The sequence below is a fragment of the Vombatus ursinus genome, unplaced genomic scaffold, assembly GCF_900497805.2.
Source record: "Vombatus ursinus unplaced genomic scaffold, bare-nosed wombat genome assembly UNPS02014774.1, whole genome shotgun sequence".
NCBI lineage: Eukaryota > Metazoa > Chordata > Mammalia > Diprotodontia > Vombatidae > Vombatus > Vombatus ursinus.
In genome coordinates, this window is record NW_020954552.1 from 1,446,086 (window position 1) to 1,458,141 (window position 12,056).

Below are 12,056 nucleotides of genomic sequence, written 5' to 3' on the forward strand. Positions count from 1 at the left end.
CTAAAAGTGGATAATTAATTAAAATAGATAAATAAATGAAAGACTAAACAGGAAAAAAAACAAATTGATTAAGTGAGGTTGTAACACTTTTTCTTCCCCATTTTTATTTTTCTTTGTTTTACTGTTAACTGTACCTTTACCAAAGAGTACTACCTAGAGGATAAATTAAAGTAAAATGAAAACATATTTTTTCTCCTCACTTATAATCATGAGTAGAAAAAAGAAAGTAATGGTTAAAGTGAGTTTTTAGTTGCCTGTGTTCATTAAATTTTTAAAGAAATAGTTCTTCATATTATGTTGTTTGGCTAACCTGATTTTATAGATAAATAAACTGTGAAACAAGAAGGCAAATTATTCAGTCAACCTGAAAGGATAAAGGAAGACAAGAGGGGGCTCAGGAGGTATCTATCCATGGTGGAAGAACACCTTTTAAACCTTTTCCTTTAGAACTTTTCCTCCTAGGTGGGAAGCCCATTGGAATCAAGGGAAATGTAAGGTGGGTAAGTGGGGAGTAATATTAGTCTTTAAATGAAGAAGCTTTCTGTGGGTGTGGATAGGATAACGAGGGAACAAGAATTAGCTCTCCTGATCTTCTGCATACTTCAGTACATTTTCTTAGTTAATCAATAACGGACAAGGTTTCCCATTTATCTCTCACATCATTGCTCTACATTAGTAAATTACCCGTCTTTTGATTTGTTTGAACATTCTTCCTTATATCATCACCCATTTAGGGAATATTTTTGAATTTCAAAGTATGATGTTTAAGTATTTACAACAAAATTTAAATTTTGGTTGCTAATTTCCCCATTTGTCCTGGAAAGCTGATCTAAGAAGTTTTCATTTGCTAATATTTCCAATTGGCAGGCTCATGTTTTGTTTTAAAATTTTCATGTCAGTTCAAAAAGCACTTTATTTTTCTTCCTTTATGGTATTCAAATATAATTTTTTATTGAAATCCTGCCTTCATTTTCTAAAGTAGTTTCAAAAATACATCTTCTTGAAACATGTGCATATGCAGTCCATATAGATATGTAATTACCAAAATTCTACTTATCAATTTTGTATTATATAAAAAAAATGCTAAAAAAGAGAAAAGAAACAACTTTCTCCATTCCCTTTATATATCTTCATGTTATCATTCCATTAATGAGGATCAGCCTATACTCTCTGTAATTCAGTGTCTCTTCTAGACTCATCTTGCTTATTTCCTCTTACTCCTAGCAATTTCCCTGCCTCTGACAGAAACACAAATTCTCATTCTTTATACCCTTAAATTGCAAGAGTAAATGTTGAGGACCAATGCAGACACTCAGCTGTTTAAGGGGCCTGTGTCTTTTCAGTACAGTACTAATCAAGCAAAGAGTCATCATAACCTCAAACTAAACTGCTTTTGTAGTGATTTTATCACCAGGGAAGTTGTCCATCCTTCAGAAGGATTGTCACTAGGAAAGAAAAAATAAAAAGGGAGTTAAAATTGCTTTAGACCACTGACTTGTTAGGTCCCTCTAGATTCATGGCTTGAATTGGTTTTCCAGGGGAGGAGGTACAGAGGGATAGCTCTAAGAAAGCTCACAAATTGATGATAGTCTTGATAATACTAGTGGGTGTAAGTGTGATCACTATAGAAAAAAATATCAAATGTGGCTAAGAGAAGAGAAATAGGAAAGGAAGAAGACAATTAACATCTATTTTCTTTAGCTTATTGTATTTGGGATCCCCCCCCATACTAATTTAAGAATGGGCTTTCACAAAAAGGAACAAATATAATAGATTTTAAAATCTTTTAGTATGGTAAATGCAATTAGTAGCTGCTATTGTGGTATGTATTCATCTAAATCAAGGCCTAGAACAGAAGTTAATTGTTCAGTTGTCTGAAACAATGTGCAGTGTGAATGGAGCTAAGATGATGGGTGCTATAGAAATATAGACATACATAGGTATTTTGTAGACCAGTCCAGAAACCAGACACTTCTGGTTATGTCCTGTGTTAAAATTAGGCATATGCAGAACTGCTTTGTTTTGGGAAAAGCTCAGTCTGCCCAGAAATAGTGCTAAAATTGACATATGATGGGCAAATCCATTATGTGTGTGTAATACATATATATACATACAATATACATATAACTTTATACACACACACACACACACACACACACATTCTGTAATCACACCAGAGAAGGATTTGGGTCAGTTTAATTTTCAGATACAATAGGAAAAAAGTCAGACAAAATTATATGATTTATTTATAGTTTGCCCAAATTCAATCAGGTACATCTGGATTTACCCTGATGAGTATCCATGATTTAGTGGCCTCTAACCCATTGACAATGTAAAGATTTGCCCAAAATGAGCAGGCAAATCCAGAAGTGTCCTTGTTTCTGGATTAGTATACTCAGGTTGGTAAATATTTTTTGTAGTTATCTGGGAGTGTAAGAAGGGGTTCTCAGTCCCAATTCAAGTTCATTATGGGAAATGTTCAGAGGTGGGGAGTAGGTTATAGAGCTTTTGTGTAGGTACCTGTAAAGTTAAGGTTTTCGGCTCTACGCTTGTTCTAATAGGGCCTAACTCCCCATAGCTAAGTCATATACATAGACTGTAGCTTTCTGCTCTCTGGCCAACCGAAGCCATCACATCCTTATTGTTGTAACTCCCAGATTGTGATACTGTCACAAAACTGTTGCTAGGCAACAAATGTGGTTACCCGGTCTCCGCGAATAGCTGAAGGGGAAAGCAAAGTGTTGCAGCATTGTAGAGTAACCATAGCAATGACCTACTATTACAGACTAAAGAATTATCATTAACAATGTTAAAGTATCAAACAGAGGCTCTGAATTTGGAGTCTTCCAGGCAACATCTCTGCATAATTGGGTTATCTAAGAAGAAATTTAAACTCTTTCAAAGCTCATTATCTCTATGGGAGAGTGCTTTTAATTATTATTTTTATTTTTTAATAAAACAAATTTGCCAAGTAGTGATGGGATTTCTGCTAAGATGATGCAGGTAAATTGGGGTAATCCACCAAAACTACATGAATTTATCAGGTGAGAATCTTGATAAAAGTACTTTCCTTTCCTAGTCAATAATATTTCCTGCCTATGTTTGGTACATATGTAATCTGATTGCACCTAATTTAAAGCCAAAGAGAAGAGGGAATTGTAATTTTTGAAAAATAACATTAAAATTAAAAAAAACAAAAACCTTAAGTCCTGACAAATAAATATGGGTTTCCTAAATTGAGGTACGTGCGGATGTAGACAGAGCTTCTTTTTAAAAAAAAAGAAAGAAAAGAAAACTAAGTGGTTTACTGTCGGGTAGGAAGAACAAATTCCTAAAAACCTGACCCTGTAAAAAAGCTGTCAATACAATATCTGAGTACAGACCGAGGTGTGGTGTCCTATAGAGCCAGCTCTTCGACCGGCTTTCCTTCCTATATAGTCCGTACTTAGTGCAAAAAGAGACCAGAGGGAGCTCGGGTGGGAGTTCCTTCAGCAGCCGAGCTCCGGGACAGGCGAGAGCAGCCCTTTTTCTCTCAGGACAAGCGAGAACCGTGGCTTTTCTCCCTTTGCGGAAGCACGGGAACCTAGTTCCCGCCTGCAGGAGAAACCAGCCCCCAGCCGGAGGCTGTGGAGCCTGAGCTGAGGTGGGAGGTTTCCAAGCAGCCAGGGAGTTTCCTTTCCCGCCTGGCCGCTTGATTGGCCTGAGGGGGCGGGTCGGGGTAAGGGGCTGTCCTGCCCCCATCCTCGAACCACGTTCCCTCGGGGTCGGGGGGACTGAGGTGAAGCCAGGGGCCTGCCCCTGGAGGGTGGACTGGCCGAAGCATCGGGAGCAGCAGCAGCGCAGGAGCCTCCCTGGGTGTGGCAGGGTCCTTCTCCCCGCTCCGTTCCTAGTCTCAGATGGCTCCCCGGGCTCCTCCTCACTGGTCTCTCCGAGACCCTCATTTTGGTGGAAACCGTAACTCATCTCCCCAAGAGGACCGAATGACCAAATCCTCAGGAATTTGTGCTTTTTGTGGAGGTGGGACGGTTTCAGTCCTTCCCCACCCACCCCCATGCCAAGGGGAAGTTTGCGGGACACTGAAGTGCGTAGGATTTCGTCGGTGTTCAGAAAGCCTGACCTCCTTTTCCGGGTGGTCTCCTCTCCGGTGGCAGGGCGGGCAGTTGGGAAGGGGCGGGTGAGGAGGGAGGTGCTTGCCCCGGGAGGGCCTGCTCTGCGGCTGGCTTCGGGGGGGAGGGGAGGCAGGGGCTCCCAGCTGCTGGCAGGGATTAGGGGGAAGCAGCTCCGCGGCGCTTTGGCCGTAAGTCCGCAACCCGCTGGGCGCCGGGAGGGCGAACGCGTCCCTCCGCCGGGGTGGGCTCACTTGCCAGCCCGCCACTGACGCTGGGGCCGCGGTTCCCAGAACCCGCTCCCTGGCCCTGTGATGCTCGTTGGGGGCTTTTTTCTTTCTCTTTCTTTGTGAATTCTACGCAGGGAACTGACCGTAACCAAAATCTGTTTCTCTTGCAGGTACTGAACGTCACGAGCTCACTTCGTGGAAGAGTCTCCCATCTATTTTCAAATTCTTTACTGAAGCTTCGGAAGCAAAGAACAGTCCACTCAAAGCAGCTCTAACTCGACGCTCCCACAGGATAAAACACGAAGAGATTTAAGAGGAGCGAGAGAAAGAGGACACACAACCACACACATTCTGCATACACATGTACACACCCGCAGACACACCCGCAAGTTCACACAGGCATCCCTTAACTACTTATTTTCGGCAAGCAGACTCCCAGCCCCTCATTAGATTGTTTTCTTCCCAGAGCACAGGGTCGTGATGTATACATCTAAATAGCGTTTTGCATTATTTCTAGATGAGTGCAACTGTCAAAGCAATATGGGTTCACTGGTTGTGCTTCCTGTGGGCTGTAGCTTGGATTTCGTGCTGCCCATCAGTGCGCAGATTAAGGCTGACAGCGGTACTGCACAGTGCAGCGTGGTGCAGCTCTAATTGCCCTGACATAGCCCTGCACAGAGTTGATGGCAGAGCTTAATAGTTTCTTCATGGTCCTATCGCCTGCATTATTTTCTGCTGCTTTGGGGAAGTGTGTGTGTGTGTGTGTATAAAACATCACCTTTTTTTCTTTTCAACGGAAGCAAACTTTATTATTTTATAAACTTAAAATTTTAGGTAGATTTTTCTCCATGTATAATTACTTTAAATATCTCTGACAACATGTTATTGGTTTTACTTTGGGGATGAATTTTAAACTCTTTAAATTAATAGCACAAATGCTTTGCATTATGTAGATTTATAAATGTGAACTATACACTTATTAAAAACATTAAGAATCTATTCTTCCTTAAGAGACCAGAGAAAACTAGTTGAAAATCTGTCAGTTCCTAAGTCCACTTTATTCTACTAGAAGAACTTTGGACTTGAAAATAAAATTTCAATCAAATCTATATAGAGAAGTAAGGAAAAGAGAAAATTTGGAAATGTAAATGAAAACGAATGAATAATCCCTTGGGATGTATTTATTGTGTGTATGTATATGTGTATATATATATACACATATACATGTGTGTATACATATATATGTATGTGTTTATATGTGTGTACATGCATTTTTTGGTTTTCCGCTTTCACATGAAACCTGTCAACTTACCATTAAGATATTTACCTTGTTAGATATAATATGGTTTAATTGAATTCTAATTTAGGTTATGTACTTAAGTTTCACTTTTTAAACTTCATCTTGTTAGAAGTTTTTAATCCTCAAAGAAATAGTTTATTTTGAACTTTTATGGAACAGATGAATCTGACATTTTTTGAGACAGAATTTTTGGATGGCATCAAAAAAATTAATCTGTGCACTCAAGTCTTTTCCTTTTATAGGACTAAGTCAAGCCAATGCTATTCTTTTAGTCTACTTAGAGTTAAAAGAATACTGCTCTGACTGAAAAGTGAAGAATTGGAGTGAAGGATTTTCTCTTCTTGGTCCAATAGTATTATTTTTAGCTCTCCACTTTCTTTTGAGGATCTTCTCTAAAATCTGATCTGTAATCGGATCCAGTTGAGATCTTTACAACACTGTGAAATATCAGAACGAAAATAAGTCATGGTTTTTCTGATAATTCTGATTCAAATATTACATTGTAACATGCTGAGTTTATAATTGTTGTAAAAAGGTCCATTACCTAGTGAAGGTTCTGTTTATAATAGATGAAGGATGAATTTAATATTTTGTCACCTTTTTAAAAATATGCTACTATGGAAATATCTGTCTTATTTGATGACATCATGAAATGCACCACAAATGTCATAGGGCTAGCTGGCCAAAAAATCAATTGAAATCATCCACCTCATAATAAGCATTTATACATTATGTGCTCATATCAGCAAGTTTTGAAACTGCTAATGTCTGATACTGTGTCTGCAATGCACGAACACTAATTAATTCTCATGGTTTTGATGATGGCAAATTAAAGTGATCTTTTCTTCAGTGGTCATGTCTGCATATTCTCTGATGTTATTAGAGCAAAGACAAAGGAGGGGGGAGGGGAGAATCAAAATGGTATTTTATCCAACTGCTGTGTAGCTTCAAAACACACTGCCAACAGTGTCCAACACATTGGTCTGTGATATTGACCCTTTTTATCTGATACTTTGCAGTTTTTAGAATTAATGGAAGAACTCCAGAAAGTGGTGGCATCCTCCAGTTCGATGATTTTAAAAGTTAATATCAACTCAATATATTTTTTAAATGTTTTGAACTGTGTTACTTTTTCAACCTATGAAAATATTCACAGAAACCTGTAATTTTATTTTTTTTTCTTAAATAAAGCTTGTGGGGTGCTAAATTCCAAAAGCTCCTGCAGCCAAATTAGGGAAGAGTAATAGCTCTCTGTCAGTGTGTCATCCTAATCACTCTTGTCCTGCTCTTCTTCATTCTCACCTTCCTTTTGACTTGTAACTGGAGTCAATCACTGTATAATTGCCTTGAAGGCTGTAAAACCTTTGGGTTGTTGGAGTTTGTTTCAATATCTATGGAGAGCTATTTGAAAACTTTTGCTTCCTTAAGTAGGTGTGGGTTAGAGACTTGAAAAGGAAACAAGGCATCTGAACTGACCCAACTTCCTAACTTGTTGATTATGAATTTGTGGTGTAAATGTGATAATATTGTTCACCTCTTTTATCCCAGATCACAACCCAGTTATTCTATCCCACCTTCCTGGGCCAAGTAGCTGTTTCAGCTCTTAAGTCTTCCTTTGTTTGGGTTTTGTTAATTGGTTTAAATGGGAGGAGTTTTAAACTTAAAATGTGGTCTTTATATCATTAGTTATATACTTGGTTCCAAGAGTAACACTATGGAAAAATAGGAGCTGTTAGATCCTGTGTATTAAAACTAAGAAAGCATATGGTTTTGTGATGCTCTGAGTGCCTAACCCTGATATTTAGTACATCTTTACAAGATTTTAGTGGAAATACAAATATGCCTCTAATTGTGTTAACTACTCCTTCCTCAAGTTCCTCGTGCTCTGACCTCAGCTATACTATTGCTTATACAAAGAACTATAAATTATAGCAAGGGGATTGCCTATGAATTATATATTTCTACTTATGGTTTTAAAATAAAAGAGTTCCCCCTCCATATTCAGTGGTAGATTCCTTATGCTCTACTTACGTATTCACTATCTCTGTAGAGGTTAATAAAGCAATTACTGAATTTACACATCGCACATATTATATATGTGTATATACACATATACATGCACACAAATACATATATTTTGTTGAATTGGTAACTAAAATCAGTGATGATTTACTCTGGAACCTTCACAAGACAACATTTTTTTAAATGAGTCTATAGTTCTATATAACTAAAGTTATCTTATGTAGTTTAAATATCTAGGGATTTTAAAACTTAAGATACCGATCTGCCTTTTAAATTAGATGCTATTTGCATATAAATTTCTGCATTCCTCTTGAAAAGAGTTGGGGTGTGTATTGTGGGGGGAAGGGGGGCTTCCCAATGATTCAGAACTTGTGATTTGTTGGTTTATTGTATGCACTGAAAATATCTTTGGGATTGATAGAAAAAGTTAAGAAAAATTAATGTTGTGTTATAAAATCACACCTACAGTATTATGTAGTATTTTTGTGCATTTATATTTTTGGAGTATTTTGCTGCTTTTTCTTGGATAATCTCTATAAATATCCAAGGAGGACTTCAGGTAGCAAGGTGTATTATTTTTTATTAACATTGGTAATATTAGTGATTACAATTAATGGATGTCAGATGAAGTCATCGGGGAGATAAAATTTTTTGGTATTCAATGGAATATCCAAGGTTCCAACCCAATCAGATGGATGTCTGCTGTTTATGTTGAAGTTTTTCTGGTCAAATTCTTGCACTTTCCTTAATTCATCTAATAATCCCCAAAAATGAAAAACACTATTCTGAATTGGGCTAAATTCTCAATATTTCTCAAAAAGTTTTCCCACACCTATTGAAGAAGGCTCCTTTAACCAAATGTGTGAAAGATGCTTATTATTGAATGTAAATAGGTGGCAAAAGAAAGGTTAATAGTGGTGGTTATTATACTATTATGATTTATTAGGAATGTGTAATTATGACATGAAAAACCTTGGGAGCTGTTCGTTTTAAAAATGAAATAATTTCCTCCTTCCCTCCCTTCCTGCTTCCTTTCTTCTTCCTACTTTCCTTCTTTCCTTCCTTTTTTTTCCCTTTCCTTCCTCCCTTGTATAGGGGTGACTGAATGGGACTCTCTTGAATTGTTCATCTTCTTTTTAGCTAATATTCTATTAATCTCCAAAAAGATCAGCTTGAGTCTGGGAAAGGGCACTTCTCAGAACTTAAAGCCACCATACGTAAAGCATCATCTTTGTTAGATGGTTTAGATTTAAAACAATGCAGGTGTTATACACTGTACTAAAATGAATGTAAAAGCATGTACACTGAGTAGAAAATGTTGAAAAGAGGAAAATAACACAAAGTCGATTAACAGTGATTTGAGAATAGAAGTAGCCATCAAAGCATTCCACTGTTTATCCTGAAATCTATGTAATGTAAAAATGCAACAATGATAGTCTTAAACCACACACTTAGGAGGGATGAATGTTGATTTAATTGATTCATTTGGATCGATGTTTTTAAAGTTTCACACCACTGATCTTTTGTGTAGTGATGTCTTTAGCAGTGAGTGGTCTGATATGAGCCTCCTCAGATTTCATCAGTGGGACTCTCCATGACATCTGAAATTATGCAATAGTCTGTAGAATGGTATCTCTGATTGGGAGATCCCAATGTCAAAGAACAAGATTAGATGTGAAGAACTCTTGTTAATTTCTGGCACAAAAGCCTTAGAGGAATACAAATCATAAAGAACCATAAAGATGTAAATTTCCAAATATTACATAGTTGGTGTTAAATGCTAGATGGGAGAAAATAAGTCCCCTTTTTGCACCAGCAAAGTTGAGCAGTCACACTTTAACCAGTATACCTTCCACCCAATGTAAATCACTTTAAAAGAGAAATTTTAACTTAATCTAGATTTTTCTGGGTCCAAATCTATAAAGGTTTTGTGTCTTTTTCTTTCCATGATCTTTCTGAATTTTCTTAGGGAATTTCATTGGGATTCATGGAAAACAGTAAAGCTGCACTGTATTTTGCATCCCACTGTAATACCACAAGGAACTTGAAAAGATAACTATTAACACACACATATGCACACATACATTCACTAGTCATAAGTATATCTTTAGAGGTTACATATTGTGCACCTTCAATAAGGAGCTAGGTAAGATACTTGCAAAATAACCAAAACAAAACAGAAACCATGGCACCATTGTATCACCAACAACCATTTTCACTTTTCTGTCCAATTTCAGATTGCGTGTGTTTGTGAGTATTTCACTAGATCAGTGACAGCTCTTTATTTGCATAATTATATGCTCTGGTCTGAAGAGAAAACTAACCCCCAAATTTCATGGGTCACCAAACTGTGACAATCAATGTTTTATCACGTATGCTAAGCAAAATCTAAGAAGCTATATGAAGTTTCTTGGGGAGTTTTTACTCCTCAGAAAATTTAAGAGTTTTCCTCTTTTGAATAGATCCAAAATCTTTCCAAGCTCTTTGTAACTGAATTCTGTTTGAAGGCAAAACCAGAGATTAACATGTAGATTTGGATCTTAGAGCCACTAGCATCACTTCAAAGTGGCTTAAGAAGCACAGCAATGCACTACTGAAATTTTACATTTTAAATACTGTACTTCATATCCACAGAGGAAAAATTACTTTTGAAAATATGGGTAAGCAAAAAGTCATCACAAGGTAGTTACAACTGAACCTAAAGTTTCATTCTTTATTTTAAATGGAGAAGAATTGGAGGAGTTGGAGGGGGTATTTAATTGCCCTATCATCACATAGATCCTTGTGTGTATGTGGCATATCTTTGTCTATTCGTGTTGCTATCTGTGGACACATACCCATATGTGTGCATATTATAACAAATGCATGCATTTTTATGGATATACATTGTCAACTTATAGATAAACAATTTTTTAGTAATGAGATTTTTGACAGTACAATAATTCCATGCTCCATCATTTTCAATTTACCAAAAATATATTGTTAACAGAGTACCAAAAAAAGTCCCTTCGCTTCATAGATACCTTTAAAGTTTCTGTTTATAGAAAATGAGAGAGTGTGTGTGCAATTGACTTTGTTTCATTTTTAAAGAAAGCTATTTTAACTACTGATATTTTTATTTGTAGGCGATCTGCCAATTTTGTATTACAATAGCCAATGTATAAAGGCTCACACAAAGGGTGACTATTTTTTTATGTTAGTGAAATCCTAGAAGATACGCATTTACTTCTGGTCTTTAGAGAATTCACTTTTTCTTTCATAATGCATGTATCACGTCTTCCAAAAAGAATTTGTATGTGAATTTCATTTAGCAACATTGTTGTATTGCCTTTTGCTTCAAATAGTATGGCATCCTAATTTTTCATCAATAATTTATTCATCAACCAATGACAAATTGAGAAGACATTTTGAAGTTGTGTACTTAAGTGTTTCGGTCTCTATATGAAGATGAAAGAACTTTGGATAAAGGATCCGAAATTCCCTAGACCACCCCTATTATTTTAGAGAAGGCAGCCGCATAAGGGAGAAAAAGCACTCACTGGTGCTTGTAGTTAAGATGACCCCACTACCTGTTTGACTTTAGGTGAGTCACTCTCTCTGAGCCTCAGTTTACTCTTGGGGATAATACTTGCACAGAGCTGTTGAGAGAAACCATTTGTGCACCTTAAAGTGCTATGGGATTGTCAGCTCTTATTAAGTTAAAAAGGGGGGGGGCGAAGAAAAAAGGTATTGATCTCTTTCAAACTGACCAAAGTTTTTGTTCAAAGAAAACTTAGAACTGTCTTTTCTCCAGTTCTGAAAATGTTAAGCCCCTGCTTTTTACAACCTCCATGTCAGAACATGATATCTCACCTCTCTGTGTATTTGTTTTTGATCATCTACTAACACCACCCTAGCCCATTCCTTTCACCTCCCAATAAAGCTGAGGGAGTTTAGTCTGAAGGTCTTTCACTCCTCTGGGTGAAAATTGCTTCAAAGTATACCTGTAAAATTTTAAAAATTCAAGTTAATGTTTAAACAAATTTAATTGATGGAGAGGGGACAATGTATAAATTAGCAAATTTTTGTACCTATTTGTTTCTTAGTTAAAATATGAAGTTGAGCTATTCTCTCTCTTTTTTTAAAGTCTAAGTCTTTATAGAAAAACTGACAGAAAATGTTTACAAGGTAAATGTAATTACTTTATTTCCTCTGCTTTTGTCCTATATGAGAACACTAATGAAACTCCGTGTGTGTGTGTGTGTGTGTGTGTGTGTGTGTGTGATATCTTAGATTTTTGGAGGGAGACAGAAAAATCTGAATTATTTCCCACTAAATTCTGTGCATGAGAGGATTGACCCTGCACCCTAAAGGCCTGGGTTTTCTTCTTTTATCATTCCATTTCTTTTTGCTCAAGTG

The 12,056-nt window shown here is 36.9% G+C and overlaps 1 protein-coding gene across 9 annotated transcripts in view; it reads left to right on the forward strand.

The window, feature by feature from the left end:
- The window catches only part of FAM172A (family with sequence similarity 172 member A), a 503,376-nt gene extending 496,891 nt beyond the window's left edge, over positions 1-6,485 (forward strand). For 8 of the 9 annotated variants that reach the window (XM_027864257.1, XM_027864253.1, XM_027864252.1 and 5 more), the window contains one exon: positions 4,507-6,485. In XM_027864257.1, the coding sequence (XP_027720058.1) occupies positions 4,507-4,649 (143 nt within the window). In that variant the 3' untranslated portion in view covers positions 4,650-6,485. The remainder of the gene's footprint in view (positions 1-4,506) is intronic. The other variant, XM_027864258.1, reaches the window with a different exon arrangement.
- The last annotated feature ends 5,571 nt before the right edge of the window (positions 6,486-12,056 follow it).